This window comes from Perca flavescens, chromosome 19, assembly GCF_004354835.1.
Source record: "Perca flavescens isolate YP-PL-M2 chromosome 19, PFLA_1.0, whole genome shotgun sequence".
Taxonomy (NCBI): Eukaryota; Metazoa; Chordata; class Actinopteri; order Perciformes; family Percidae; genus Perca; species Perca flavescens.
In genome coordinates this window covers 12,032,852-12,049,074 of record NC_041349.1, presented here as the reverse complement: position 1 = coordinate 12,049,074, position 16,223 = coordinate 12,032,852, and the positions used below count along the sequence as shown (strand labels likewise).

General features: G+C 41.6%; 1 protein-coding gene across 8 annotated transcripts in view; it reads left to right on the top strand.

The window, feature by feature from the left end:
* The window catches only part of dysf (dysferlin, limb girdle muscular dystrophy 2B (autosomal recessive)), a 122,775-nt gene extending 106,773 nt beyond the window's left edge, over positions 1 to 16,002 (top strand). For all 8 annotated transcript variants that reach the window (XM_028606135.1, XM_028606132.1, XM_028606130.1 and 5 more), the window contains 9 exons: positions 2,418 to 2,557; positions 2,671 to 2,759; positions 3,334 to 3,429; positions 3,589 to 3,730; positions 10,338 to 10,437; positions 13,562 to 13,734; positions 14,851 to 14,960; positions 15,098 to 15,245; positions 15,899 to 16,002. In XM_028606135.1, the coding sequence (XP_028461936.1) occupies positions 2,418 to 2,557; positions 2,671 to 2,759; positions 3,334 to 3,429; positions 3,589 to 3,730; positions 10,338 to 10,437; positions 13,562 to 13,734; positions 14,851 to 14,960; positions 15,098 to 15,245; positions 15,899 to 15,955 (1,055 nt within the window). In that variant the 3' untranslated portion in view covers positions 15,956 to 16,002. The remainder of the gene's footprint in view (positions 1 to 2,417; positions 2,558 to 2,670; positions 2,760 to 3,333; positions 3,430 to 3,588; positions 3,731 to 10,337; positions 10,438 to 13,561; positions 13,735 to 14,850; positions 14,961 to 15,097; positions 15,246 to 15,898) is intronic.
* Positions 16,003 to 16,223: the final 221 nt, after the last annotated feature.

The following is a 16,223-nucleotide window of genomic DNA, read 5'->3' as shown; positions in this document are numbered from 1 at the left end:
GTAGCCGCCCGGCAAAATGTGCTGGCGCGGTGCATTGAGGACAGGAAATGGTGTGTAAACACAGATTGCATGGGAGAGCATGGCTAGCATGCTAACTACACAAATGAGTTATTAAACAGGGTTTATCAAAACATTTTACTGTCCCTGCACTCACTGCAGACAATCAGCATCCCTTATCCTCTGATGCTTGGATTATTTTGTTGTCTAATTATAATGCAAAAATATAAATAAACAGTATTTTGTGAATTAAAGGGTTTTACACACACACACACACACACACACACACACACACACAAACGTGCGTGCACACACACACACAAAAATACACACATTTATATAATCCGTGTGTGTGTGTGTGTGTGTGTGTGTGTGTGTGTGTGTGTGTGTGTGTGTGTGTGTGTGTGTGTGTGTGTGTGTGTGTGTGTAGTTGTCCTGACATGTTTAGTTTAAATTCACAGCAAATAAATCACTCTGCACTGAACTTCCACTCCACCCATGTCTCTCTCTCTTTCCTTTTCCATCCTTTCCATCCTTTATTATCTTTTTCTACTGATTGCTTTATTTCTTGTTTCCTCCTTTACCTGCCCCTTATCTCCTTTGCTTCCGCTTTATTTTCCCTCCTTCATCCTTCGTTGAACCACCATACTCTCTCTTTTCTTTCCCCCCTTTCCTTTCTGAACCCACTTCTCTCCTTCAACCACTCTTTCTTCCCACATTTCTCCTCATTCTCTTCTTTCTTTCCTTTTCCTTGCTGCTTTCTTGTTGCTCCTCCTGTCCCCTCTACACTTTCTTACTCCTTTTCTCTCTTCTTCTTTAACATTTTCTCTCCATCTTTTCCCCGTCACTTTTTGTCTCTGTCAACCTCCCTTCATCCTTCCTGTCCTCCATCTCCTCCTCTGCTACTATAACTGCAGAACTTGGGAGGAGGAGGGAGAGGACATGGAGGGGGGGGAGTTAAACCGCAGGACCACCTGAAGAGTGGAGCGATGAGATAAATATTCAAGATTCATTTTCACCCCCGCGCGCGCACACACACACACACACACACACACACACACACACACACACACACACACACACTCACTCACTCACACACACTCTGAACCCACACATATGTTCCATGGCTGGTGCGATACAAGGTCATGGTTGTCGTTTTGGTGATTTATGGTACAACTGTGTGTGTGTGTGTGTGTGTGCGCGCGCGCACGTGCGTGCGTGCGTACAAGCCAACGTCAACATCGTGGTCGTCTCTCGGTTAGCGAGGAGCGCCTCCGCGTTCTCTTTCCACAGTTGCCGCGGTTACCGTGCGTCAGCCTGCTGTCCGTCAAAAGCGGTTGCTAATTGGCCGAGAGGCCGCGCTCCTCTTCCTCTCCTACCTTTGATTCTTTCTTTCTCTTTTCATTTGAGTCTTTCCTCCCCCAAGTTTCTTTTTTCTCTTTCTTACTTTTGTTTTGTCTATTCCTCTCTCCACCCACCTTTCTCTCCATTTCCTGCCATCTTCTTCTCTTCTCTACCTTTTCTCATCTTTTCTACTCTATTATTCCTCCATCTTCCCTTCTGCTCTCCCTTGCTCTTTTAACAATTTATGTTCTCTCTCTGCCATTTGTATCACTCCTCTTCCCCTCCTCTCTTCCTCATCCTTCTCGCCTTTCTTATCCCTTCCTTTTTTTCTTTCTCTTCTTTTTGTTTCCCCTGCTTTCTTTTTTCTCTTTATTACCTGCGTTTACTCTTCTCTCTTCTTCAGTCCTTCTTTCATTCACCTTCCTCTCTAATTTCTCGTCTTCTCTTTGCTGTGCTCTTCTTTTCACCACTTTTCATATCATCCTCTCTGTTCTCATCTTTTATAGTCCACCCCTTTTCATCCACCTTTCTCTCTTCTTTACTTTTTCTTCATTTTTAATTTCTGTGTTCTCTTCTTCTTTTCTTCAACTTCACATACCTCCGTTTCTCCTTGTCTCGACTCTCGTTTTCTTGTTTTCTTGCCTCTTTCCTGTTATATCTCCTCTCCTACCCACTTTTCAGTCTTTTCCTCCTCTCCTCTCAGAGTTGAGGTGACTCTAAGTTTACAGTCATAAACTTTTGACGTTAGTTTGATATTTTAGTTTAGCTTGGAACCAACGCAGATTTTCCTCAGTCATTTGTGATGCACAGACCCATGAACAGTTTGTGTGTGTGGCTGTGTGTGTGTGTGTGTGTGTGTGTGTGTGTGTGTGTGTGTGTGTGAATAATAAATAATTCCTATGTGAACTGCTCTCATCCCAGTCCACCCAGTATTCTGTGTTTCCATTCTCCACTCCGAGAGCTTTAATAGTCATTAAAAGAGTGCTATGACCTACACTTAAACCTCGATTTGTTCGTTTTGTGTGTGTGTGTGTGTGTGTGTGTGTGTGTGTGTATGTGTGTATGTCTGTTTTCAGAGGACAAAAATGTGTCTAAACGTCACCTCGGTCCAATTAAGGAGCGGCTGTCCCTCGTCATCTTGAGGAAAATGGGATTTGTACCTGAACATGTGGAGACCAGACCACTGTACAGTCCACTGCAGCCCGACATAGAGCAGGTAATCATACATGTTTCCAGCACCATCTGTTGTCAGTGTTTGAGCTTCTCTTTGGTTGTTGTTTTTCTGTGTCCTTTTCTGTCTTTTGATTGGTCGTTTGTGCTGTCCGTCAGGGCCGTCTGATGATGTGGGTGGACCTGTTCCCCAAGTCCCTGGGACCCCCTGGACCCCCGTTCAACATCACACCACGCAAGGCTAAGAAGTAGGGACAAAAACACGCACACACACACACACACACACACACACACACACACACACACATGAAGTGCACTGTAGACATGCAAACTCTGGTTTGAGATGGACCATACCTTTCCATGGATGACACACTTAGTCACAATGTCAGTGAGTGAGTCAATCAATTAGTGTGAAAAAACGGGATCTGGTTTATTGGCATTTCTTTAAACCAATCACAGTCATCATGGGCGGTGCTCACCGGAGCAATCCCGGAAGCGGAACGTCGGGGATATAGACTAGATAGTCAGTGAATCCTTCAGTTCATCAGTTCAATCAGTGAGTTAGTTGCTCCGTCGATCAGTACGTCAGTTATTAAGTCAGTTGACAACAAATCAGTAGATCAGTATATCAATCAGTCAGTCAACCAATTGGTAAATTAGTAAGTCTTTTATTCAGTCTTAAAATCCATCCATTAAACTGTCAGCCAACTATTCATCCATTCATCTTCTCACTCCCATGACCATGACAGACTATTATAAAATCAGTAAACAAATACAATCAGTACACCAATAAATACATGGAAAGTTTTGTTTCTCGCTCAGGTTCTTCCTGCGTTGCATCATCTGGAACACCAGCGATGTCATCCTGGATGATGTCAGCGTCAGCGGGGAGAAAATGAGTGACATCTACGTTAAAGGGTACATGAATCATGAAGGCCTCTGTTTTCATTTCTTCATTTTTGTTTGGTTCTCTTTTAAAAATACCGTATTAATTATCTCATCGTAATTATTAAATACAAAAAAAAAATACAATAATTAACAACATGACCATCATGTGTTTGACTGGGAAACTCTCAGCTGGCTCGACGGACACGAACACAACAAGCAGAAGACCGACGTCCACTACCGCTCTCTGGGCGGAGAGGGAAACTTCAACTACAGATTCCTGTTTCCTTTCCACTATTTACCTGCAGAGCAACTCTGTGCCATCGACAGGAAGGTGAGTCTGTCATCTAATGGATGAATGAATTGCTTATTTTCGTGTCTGGCCCCTCCATTATAGGATTATTTAGACACATTTTAACTAAACACTTTCCTAGTGCTGACACAAAGCAAAATAATGTATGTACATAAAGGGCAGAAGTATAAAATTCACAATTCAAAGTAAATACAAGGGCACAGGGCTCCACACTAACTTTTTTCACTAGGAGCACAGTGACCCCCTACTGAAAATTTTAGGGGCGCAACCAGAAAATTTAGGGGCACACACCGTAAATCAACATGCTAACCAAATATTCACATTTCTACTAATTTCCACTGTATTACTAATATATACTTAGTACTTATAAGATGCAACATAGAAGGCACCATTGCTGTCATGACAGTAAACAAAATATTTAAAAAATATACCAACTCTAGTCTACAATTACAATGAATTCACCTTAAAATTAAACATTCATTGTTTAGGCTACTACCCTTAGGGTTGGGTACCTTTCGCATCTGAACCAATATTGGTACAGATACCTGAAATTATAACGGTACATTTTTTCGGTACTTCCTCTGTAATTACAAAACAATTATTTCAGTTGTAAAAATAATTCCAAACCTATTTATCCTATGTACTTAGAACATTATGTTATTTTATTAGAATATGTTACACTCTAAAGAAATTAAACAAAAATAAAAATAAAACCCCTCTCTCCTCCCAAACCATCCCTACAACCTATTAAATTGAATAATTATTCATTTCTTACTCACTGTAACTTTTTTAACCTGTTGTATTTTCATCATGACCGTTTTCAATTGCTCTTTAATGTTTCATGTAAAGCACTTTGAATTGCCTTGTTGCTGAAAGGTGCTGTAGAAATAAAGTTGCCTTGCCTTACAGCCTGTCAGTCAGTCACCAGGGCACAGTTGAGCAGCCGACGTAGTTTGCGCCGATCGCAACTCTGCGCGAGTGTGTGTGTTTGTGTCGCAGCACCGCTCTCTGTCAATTTTCAGATAGGACAGATAAGCTTGCGCTTACGCGCTCAGGTACCTACGTTTCGACATTTAACGTGTAAAAAAAGGGGGCAAATTTACTGGTCGCACATGTGCGACTGGATGTAAAATTCAGTCGCACAGTCTCAAATTTTGGTCGCAAAATGCGACCATTTGGTCGCAGTCTGGAGCCCTGGGGTACTAATATAAAGATAAAATTTCAACTTGAAGCACTTTCAAACCAGAATCAATTATAGTACACACAATATATCGTTTTATTTATTGTTTTTTTTTTATCGTTTTTATATATTATATATATATTTTTTTGTGGTGCCTTCTATATTCAATTCAATGTCTTCTATATTCAATTCAATGTTCAAGTTTTTCTACAAAAGACATGAAATGATTTCCTTTCATTTGTTTGAAATTTACCAAGCAATTTGTAGCAGCACCTTAGCCAAATGAATGTAACCAAAAGACTTTTCTCAGATCTAATGATTGTAGTTGAACTTCTTTAGCAAGTTTTAAGCTTTTTGAGAGTTATTTATTGATTATCTGCTCTAGCATTTCCAACATTTTAGACACAGATAGAATGATAATAACGGTCCAAAAAGATGTGAAGAAAAGACACAAAATTACCACAAAGAGACACAATATGACTACAAAGAGACGCCAAATGAACACAGAGACCCAAAACATCCCCAGAGGAAATAAAAATTACCAAAAATAGACACAACATTACTACGTACAAGAGAGATGCGAAACCCCACAAAGAGACATTAAATGTATGGGGAAATTACTTTTTTTAAATCGTCAAGGCGTCTGCGCTGCCTTCCGGGTGCACTGCGAGTAGTGTTGTGTTCTGTAAGACCCGCTGTGTTTTAATGTCATTTTTCCCGCCGTGCGCTACATTAAAGTCAATGCGACACACCCTTTTTGCCAACGGTAAAGTTATTAGTGTTTTAGCCTAAGTTAGCAGCCCACTTAAAACAACCGGACCCAGGGTGAGTCTGAATGAGAAAGAGACCTCTCTTTGCCCGGTCAGCTCCGAGATGGCGTTATCTTCTGCTGTGTGCTTAGAACTGCTGAATTTACAGCTCACAGCAACTTAATACGATATAGTGTCTGGCTTTTGTTTGATATCTAGTGTCTTTTTATTGAGTTTCATCTTAGCGAAATGATTCGAGTGAATTTAAATTGGGCTTTTATTGTGAAGGGCAGAAATGCATTTGTATTGAGTTTCCTCCAAACAAAATGCTGAGTGAATTTAAGCTGGGCTTTTATTGTGAAGGGTAGACACAGAAGAGCCAGCGTTATGGCAGCGCATTTTCCCCCAACTTATTGTTCGGTCGTTTAGTTTGATTCACAGTTTATTAATATCCAATATCCAGTGCTGTCCAAACTGCTCCAAATTCTAAACCTCAAGTTCCTTGAGTATCCAGGAAAGTGTGAAGTAGATTGGATGAATGGTTCATGAGATATTTCAAAGACAGACACACACACACACACACACACACACACACACACACAGATACAGAGATTACCCAATTTATTAGAGAGATGTTTACTGAACCTGGTTGAAATCAGTTAATTGATGAATTGCATGGCCCCTCTAAAAGTGCATAAATGAAAGCAGGAGTTGCCCCTGAATAATCTACAGTGGCCCTCAATTAACAAAAATAATGAAGTGACGTCGAGTGAGTTAGATGTTGTTGAATCCCTGAGACTCAACAGAAACATGTAGCGAAGAGCTAAAATAACATCACACTTAATACTGGAATAACATCATGGCTGTCATTTGCTTTACTTGGCGTGAAAACGAGCCTCTTTAGCCGCCCGCAGCCGACATGTTTTACGACAGCGTTCGCTCGCTCGTAGCTGCATCCTCAATCAGCGAGAAGACGAGGAGACGAGAGGGAGTTTTGAATAAAACACTGCTGGGTGGAGAGCTTTCATTCCAAAACAGAGCTGGGGCCAGAAACTGATTTTTATGAAGCCAGAAAGCTCAGTGGTCGGTGATATAACCACTGAGTCACAGGGTCGGATCAACACTCGCACTTGTTGTCTCTTTCAACTCGATTAGTTCAGCTCAGAAAACCTAGAGTGTGCTTTCCTCAGAATTCTATGGAAGAGTATTAAGGCCACAGATGAAAAAAAAAAATATTTAAGTTCTGAGTTTAAAGTCAGAATACAAAAGAAAAGTCAGAATTCAGACTTTTTTTCTCAGAATTCTGACTTTAAACTCAGAATTCTGACTTTAAACTCAGAACTCAAATACATTTGTTCACACATGGCCCTAATCCTCGTCTGTAGAATTCTAACTTTTCATCTTTTCTAAGTATATTTCTACTGATGTACAACATGTGTGTAATGTCCGCCATTTTATTTATACTATAAAGTTTATTTGCATGTTGAAATATTAAAAGGTGGAGTGCTGCGAATGTACACTACATCTCCCATGTGCTGCAGCTGCTATCGTGGACAAAACACCAGCACAGCCCCATTAAATCTGTGCAAATTTAGGAATATAGGCTGATAAATATTAACTTAACCTGCACTGCCCTGCTACTCCTCTGCATATTTAAATACGTGTTTTAAACCTGCATTGATTTTTGGGGCCAGAGTGAACCAAAACAGTAAATCTATGGGCCGTAAAACCAAAACACTGAGCTAACAGATGTAAAAGAATCTCCATAATAGGAGTTAATCGGCTAATAATTATCTATGGGTTTGTCAATCTGTGCAACGGCTTTAACACTGCATGGTCATTGGATCAATTGTTCATATTAATATGTCGATTATAGCAGCATTAAAGTCAAATAAACAGGAAGTAGGAAGTCCTTATTTTCCAAAGGAATAACATAAAAGCTCCTGTTAAATTCTAAATAAAAATTTCAGCCTGCAAATAATTTTAGAAAACATTCTCGCATTTACGAACTAGTTTTAAAGTCACATGTATTATTCTTAAGTATATTGAATTAAAAGATGTAGCTGCTAGGATTGAGTAAAAGATGCTTTATTACACAACCTCAAATAATTTCAGAAACAAAATGGGAGACTGTGAGAGAAAAAGAATACATCTGTAAGCCTAAGATAATTGTCGTGTTGCCAATAATTGAACGTTATAGAGCTTAATTTAGGGGGAGAGGGTGAAAGAGGGATGAGGAAACGATGACAAGTCTAAAGAAGACTCTGTACTGTACTTAGCAGTCTGGCAACAAAAAGGAAGTTGATTGATGTTGTTAGATATTGTAGAGAACACACACACACACACACACTCGTATATTGCGTCCCACCCCTACTTTTGACAGCTGTGGATTGATAACTTTATGTACTTGGACAGAGTTTGTGGATATAGTGAGCCACACACACACACACTGACATGCGTACATGCTTTAGCAGCCACACACGCATGCACACACACACACACACACACACAGGGTGTAGTGTGTTTACTCCCAGTGTTTGTGTGTGTTGTTATGAAGTGTGAGAGCATGATGTGGATTTAGACCTCTGATTTAGAGAGTGAGTGTGAAGTCATAACGCAGGCAGCAGAGAGGAGTCTTTTAAACATACAGCCAGATACAGGGAGCACATCAGATGCATTGTTCAGTAAAATACTACACAGATTGTGTGTGTTCGCCCTGCTAAAAGTCAGCGCTGACGTTTTGAGTATAATATTCAGAGGAAAAAGTGAGTCCTGGGCCTCAGGGGAAAAAGTCTGAATTGTGAGGATAGACAGGAGGACAACGCGCTGTTTAAATGCTAACAGAAAGCGTATAAAAAGTATATAGAGTGCTCAAGAGCCTTTTGTGTTGTTTCAATTTATTTCTCACCTGAAACCTCAAATCTTTCCAGCTGTGGCGCCTGGACTGATCAGTCTATCACTGTATCACAGTTCACAAAAGGAAAGCATCTCTATCAAACAGTATGTTAATCAGAGAATCACAACTTTATGCATGTTTACCATTGGATTTTAATCATTTTTGTATTTCTAAATAAAATGTGTAACCCATGCATAAATCAGCATTTGAAATTGTGTGAAGTAGGACTTGTTACATAAAAATAAACTTGTCTTTTAATCAAAAGCCCTTTCAGACCAGAGGTCTTCACAGCTCCACAGTTTATAGTATCCAGGATGAGATCAGATCAGGAGTTTTTAAAGAGATTGTAGAGCCCTAACTCTAACAAAGAGCCAGTTGAGGTGGTATTGGTTGTTTGATTTGGATGCCTCCTGGACACCTGCTGTCACTACGACCCTAGTCTTGTATTGCCAGACCTTCCTCCACAGCGCTGCGGAGGAGGGTCTGGCTAGTCCACACAGCATTCCGGGATGGGAGAAAAAAACGTGCTCTGGTTTATTGGCTTTTCTTTAAACCAATCACAATCCTCTTGGGCGGCGCTAAGCACCAAACGGAGCCGCGGTGCCTCTGCAAAATAGCCTCGGGAATGAACTTGTTTTGGTGGAACGTGTACGTTCAAAAGTTGTTTTAGTCGTGCGAGAAAAAACTCTGATTGGACAGATAGTCGAACTAGCTGTCTGGATTTACCCTGCAGAGATCTGAGGAGCAGTTAACCATAGTCCTCAGAAATCCACCGGAGTTTAAAATTCCAACTCAAAGAAAGTGTGACATTTGGCGGAATTTCCAGCTGCAACAAAGCAATCCCGGAAGTGGAACATCGTGGATATAGACTCATCAGACCCATTCCGGGACAAGTGTCTGGTAATGGAGGGAGAGACCCGTCTCATTAGTGTAAATCAAGATAGATATTCTCATTCCTGCTAATTGAGACACTGTGGATTCCCCGAATGGACTCAGGACAGGAAATCATGTGGGAAGTCACTCATCACTCATTGAAACTTCAGAATCCAGGCTTCCACTGGGTGAAGTGCAGCCCGAGTAACGATATTTCGTGTTTGCTTTATGTTGCACTCAATGGTTCAAAACCAATTGCCCTTTGGGGACAAATAAAGTAAGAAAGTAATTTGCGGAAAATCTCCTCGCCGAGTACTTCTAGGAAAAGTTACAGCGACGTATTGACGTTTGCTGCGAATCACAGGGGACCGATTTGATTTCAGGTGTGAAAAGCCTTTTTATTAAATTTTTTTATCAACATAACAACAGCCAAGGTGTCACACGCACAGATAAAAAGGACAACTGAGGGAATGGAATGAGACATGGAGGAATCTCTGTGTGTGCAGCTGCACAGTGAAGCCCATTAGTACAAAGGTGAGACAGGATCAGATACTGTCTGGCAGTTTAGTGTGGATTTACCAGAGGTGATAATAGGTCTAACACACACAGAAACGAATGTGTGTGTGTGCAGATAGAAAGTGTCCCCGTGTGGAAGTGGTGATGTAGTGAGAGATGTGTCGATGGAGTGCTGCTCTAAACTGAAAGGAGCCTCCCAACATGTCAGAGCGTCTCTCTCCTCTCTTCTGTCTCATCATCCAACACAGTCGTACTACAATTTATAAAAGTATGGAGAATCATTTATTACCAACTGGACAAGAGTTTGGCCATATCACCCAGCCCTAATATCGAGTGAAAATACATCATAGAAAGACAGGAGATGTTAGAGAATGGTAAACTTTTCTCTTTTATTTCCCCTCTGTGTGTCTGCAGGAACATTTCTGGAGTCTGGATAAAGCTGAGACTAAACTGGCTCCTAAACTCACCATCCAGATCTGGGACAATGACAAGTTCTCCTTCGACGACTACCTCGGTAAAACACTGGGCTCTAAGTGTGTGTGTGGGTGTGTTCGTTCGTGTGCGTGTGCACGTGTTTCCATTGGTTATCGATTTGGTGCCAATGTTTTTTTTTTTAAGTTTTATTTTCTTTCGACCTTTGGTTTAAAGTTTGCCTTTAAACCAAACGAAGACAATCGCATTTCTATTGTCAAATTAATGCACTTCTTTCATCCTATATTAGCTTTAAATGCTGATTTTCATGATACATTAACAGGACTAATACATTTATTTAGTGACAATATTTCCCAGGTAAATATATTTAATCCACATTGTTGGCTCTTTTTGGCTCAAATTGGGAACCATCCACTTAAATATGGATACACCTGTCATTACAATCAGTGCAATTATAGTGCAGGAGTGACAGAAGACATTCCGGTTCATCACTCTCCGTTGGATTTTAGCTAGTCTGGCATTGCCAGACCTTCCTCCACAGCGCTGCGGAGAAGGGTCTGGCTAGTCCACACAGCATTGGGAGATGGGAGAAAAACGTGCTCTGGTTTATTGGCATTTCTTTAAACCAATCACAATCGTCTTGGGCGGCACTAAGCCCTGGACGGAGCCACAGTGCCTCTGCAAAACAGCCTCGGGAAGGAACTTGTTTTGGTGGAACATGTGTATGTTCAAAAGTTGTTTTAGTCGTGCGACAGAAAACTCATTGGACAGATAGTCTAGCTAGCTGTCTGCCGGAAACAGTGAAATCCGGCAGAATTTTCGGCAGGAACAGAGCAATCCCAGAAGTGGAACGTCGTGGACATAGACTAGATCTGAGCTATCGTGACGTTTCTGACTTCCAAACTAAACTTGAGTAAAAGGCTTACTGGAAATGGATCCATATTTCCCAGATTACTGCCTTTTAGTTGTACAAATAAAGTTAATTCATCTTTAGGTGGGAAATCCATCCAGGGAACCACATGTGCGCTGTGGGTACAGACAAACTACTGCGATAACATTTATCTTTAGAATTAACGCTCTTCCATTTCCACTGTGTTGGCACATTTCACAGAGAGGAAGGGCCCGTTTTATTTTCTCTTCTCAAGCTGTCAAAATTCTGCCTTTCCTTCACCCCTGACGCTGCCCCAGCCCCGTCCCTTGAAATAACTTGCCGCCGTGCCTCTCCTATTTCCCTCCCCTCTGTATTATTTCATCTTTGCCAAAGATGAAGGATGACGCTCTGTAGACCGAGCGTCCGTCTGCGGTGCGAGAGGAGGAGGAAGATGAGGAATCCAGATCTCTTCCCGTCCGTCACCGTCTCACTCCGCTGCAGCGTTTTTTTTCTTCTCTCGCTCGGGTTTATTCGCCTCATACAGTCCGTGGGTGTGTGGCCACCTCAAAGCATTTCTTCCATTCCTGCCTGTCTCCAGCTCGTCAGCTCGGACCACTGACTGTTAATCTTCCTGCACGGTTCGAGGGTCCAACACGAGCCATTTTCCTACTGCCGCACTGTCAAACTGCAGCTAGCTGTGGAAAAAGACTTCCAGTGGACATCTAGTCTCTCTTCAGCCGTTCATCTACCCACACTCCCTCCATACTTAACGTCAATGATGATCAGAACTCTGCTAACTACCTTTCACCACAGCATCGTCTGTATTTCACTCAGAACACACCCAGCAATTAGTCCTCAAGAAAAACTGGCTACACAGACAGCTGATACCAATGGTTTGTACAGATCTGGGTTTCCCAAAAGCATCTCAAGGCTAATATCTTAATATCCATCTTTCGGACCTCCTTTAGCTTAACCCTCCTGTTGTCCTCGGGTCAAGTCTGACCCCTTTTCAAAGTTTTCTATATGAGAAATGTAGGTTTCTTTCAACAAAATTGCCCAAAAATAACATGGATGGTTCCATGCAATGCTCTTCGCAAGTACAATTCAAATGTTGGCAAATGGCAATAAGTGACAAAAGCACCAAATACGTTGAAAAAAGCGTCAAAAGCCTTGAAAGCAGAAAAAAGCTTTGAAAAAAGCGTCAAACAAGGTGATAATGATGTTTGAAACGCATTGAAAAATATGTCGAAAAAGTGTTGATTTTCAGTTTTGACCCGGGAGGACAACACAAGGGTTAAGACATGCTTCCTGAAGGCATCGTCACTCAACACTGAACCTGCAAACTAGTTTCATATTGATTTTATATTGTTTTTGTTCAGTAATTCAGTGACATCTGATGTGGAAAATTAGTGATAATGTTTCTCTTCATCTTTTTTTAAGATGATTTTTTGGGCATTTATTTGACAGGACAGCTGAAGACATGAAAGGGGATAGAGAGAGGGGGAATGACATGCAGCAAAGGGCCACAGGTTAGAGTCGAACCTGTGGCCCACTGTGTCGAGGACTAAACCTCTACATATTGACGCCTGCTCTACCAACTGAGCTATTTGGGCGCCCGATATTTAACATTTTTATAGAAATCGATGTCCAGTTTCAGACAATATGAATTCATTAAAGCTTTCACATTTACTGTTGTGGACACTCTGTGTCTGGAGGGAACAACATCCTTTGCCACACAAGATGTACTACACTTCATGTTGGTTTAGAATACGTAGAAAGAAGAAGAACTTGGTGGTTTGTACAACATCGTATTAGGGCCATTGTAAAGTGTATAATTATGGAGCCGGGGGACGGGTAATATTCCGAGAAAAACTTGGATATTCTCTGAAATTGAAGGGAATAAAATACGGGAAATATCTCTCAAATTTACAAGAAAAAAAAATAGTTGGGTTTCTATTCAGGGAATTGATTCACTTTGCAAGGTTGGATTAACCTCACACCACAGACCACTTGCTGTGTAAAAAAAATAACCCTTTAATCCCTAAATGCACTCATTAAAGTCACTGTATAACAAGTGAAAACTATTTTTTGTTTAAATAGAGAATTGTCATGTTAATGTTTGCTGTATGAACTGACACTGCGAAGCCGTTACTGAAGCAGACTTTTCCCAAAAGACTTTACAGACTACTAATCGAACACTGAACTTGACATTTAGTTGGGTTCAACTACAGTTAGTTTTTTTTAATACCGAAGAAATTTGTTTATTGAGGTTATCAGATAGCCTCCTTATGGTTGTGATTGATTTTGTCCTCATGGTCCATGAATGTTTCTCTAGGTCACCTGGTAATGGACCTGAACCACATGCTGCGTCCGGCCAAGTCTCCAGAAAAATGCAACTTGCAGCTGCTGAGCCAGCCGACCGACAGACTGGTGTCTCTGTTCGAACAGAAGACCGTCAAAGGATGGTGGCCCTGCACCTGCGAGCAAAACGGAGAGAAGATCATCGCTGTGAGAAAAATCAAACACACGCACACCAAGCACGCATGTTCCCGGCTAGTCTGGCATTGCCAGACCTTCCTCCACAGCGCTGCGGAGGAAGGTCTGGCTAGTCTGATAGGGATGGGAGGAAAAATCTGCTCCGGTCAGTTCCTCCAGAAAAACGCGATTATGCAATCGCGTAATTCAATGCATAATCAGCCAAAGTCCGCATATTTTTGCGGGGGCCGCATTTCTTCAAATACGCTGCACTTTCGCAGCATAAATTGCCGATTTTCCGCGTGAAATATGTGGGGCTTGCATGATTTCATAATCCCCGCATTTTCGTTGTAAAAAAGTCAAATATATCTTAGCAGAAAGTTGAAAAATGTTGCGTTTACTTCACACAAGAGCAGCCATTTTCGTTATGAAGTGACGTAATTACGCGACGTGAACATCATCGAAAAACAGGGTGTTGGGGGGAATCACTTTTTTTTCAACCGCAGTTTTTGCAAGTTCCCGCAATTTCATTGCATAAACTTGCATAAATATCCCGCATATTCCATCGCATTTTTAAAAAAAACGTGCCCCATAATCAAGGATTTTTGCCTGCAACAATCACAAAAAAACTCAGCATTTTTCTGGAAGGACTGTCTGGTTTATTGGCATTTCTTTAAACCAATCACAATCGTCATTCGCAGGGCTTTCAAGCCAGAGAGCGGAGTTTGCCTCCTGGCAACGGTACCGCTGCAAAATAGCTTCAGGAACATGTGTACGTTCAAAAGTTGTTTTAGTCGTGCAACAGAAACCTCCGATTGGACAGATATTCTAGCTAGCTGTCTGGATTTACCCTGCAGAGATCTGAGGAGCAGTTAACCATAGTCTTCAGAAATCCACCAGAGTTTAGAACGCCAACACAAAGAAAGAGGAAGGTGAGAGGCATCCGGCCGACAAATAGGGATATCCGGTGGAATTTCCGACGGCACCAATCAACAATCCCGTAAAAAAAAGTGAATCGTCGTCGATGTAGACCAGTTCCTGGCTAACGAGCGTGGTTAGCACTTAGCTCACAAGCTACGTCATCGTGCTTCTAGTTAAATGCGTGGATGAATCTGCCCATGCGATGAAGACCCCTCGTCTGTGTTTCAGGGGAAGGTGGAGATGTCTCTGGAGATCGTGACGGAGCAGGAGCACGAGGAGAGACCAGCTGGCGTCGGCAGAGACGAACCCAACATGAACCCTCACCTGGAGGAGCCTCAGTGAGTCTCACACACACACACACACACACACACACACACACACACACACACACACACACACACACACACACACACACACACACACACACACATTCAAACACATAAATATGGTCTCCCATCTTCTTCTCTCCTCCCAGGCGTCCAGAGACCTCCTTCCTGTGGTTTTCCTCCCCCTATAAGACCCTCAAGTTCATCCTGTGGAGGCGGTACAAGTGGTTAATCATCCTCTTCATCATCTTCTTCTTCATCTTCCTCTTCCTCGGCGTCTTCCTCTACTCCTTCCCGGTGAGTTTGTGTGTGTGTGTGTGTGTGTGTGTGTGTGTGTGTGTGTGTGTGTGTGTGTAAGAAACCGTCACGGTGCATGGATGGAGACAGAGGGAGACATATACTTATTTGTTTGCACAATAAAATGATAATTCCGATTTATTTTCACAGTTTTGGCCATCGTTGCCTTTTCTGATTGGCATTTTTCTGTTTGATTAGATGGCTGAAAGTAAAGCGACTGACAGGAAAAGAGTGGAGAGATGGAATACATTTAAAAACAAAAGAGAGTTATGAGCAAAAAGGCAAAAGAAACAAAAGATCATTAAAAAAAATACTATAAAATTGAGAGATGAAGAAACAGTTAAATAGAAAAGAATACAAATGTGTTAACATTGGCCTTTGATCTATAATGTTTTATTGGTGTAGTTTGGTATGGCAGTACAGGAAAAGCTCTTAAAAGAAGAGGAAAGAACGATAAAGGGAATGGATTTGGATGACAAAGAAAGACAGACAAAGATGGAGAAAATGACGCAAAGAAGATAGTATGTGGATGAGAAAGACAGAGAATGGAAATATGTCTTTATCTGTGTGTTGTCGTTCGTCCAGAGGGAGAAAGAATAAAGCAAATGAGAGGGAATCAAAAGGAAAGTAACATTTTCTTTCCATCCTCACAGAACTACGCTGCCATGAAGATGGTGGGACCTTTCGGACCAGCCAAGGCAGCGGAGTGACGATGGAGGAGACCAGGAACAAAAAAAAATGGAGGAAAGGAAACGGGGAAAAAAAGCCGACACAATGAAAAACAATGTCAAGTTTCTACAAGTGTAATGGGGCTGAATTTACCAGAATTTCATGTTCTTCTTCTTCTTCTTTTTCTGCTCGAGTCTTTAAAAGGATTCTGTCATCTTGCTGAAGTTTTGGCTGATGAACTTGTGAACTTCATCCAAGCGTATGTGCGTGTGTGTGTGTGTGTGTGTGTGTGTGTGTGTGTGTGTGTGT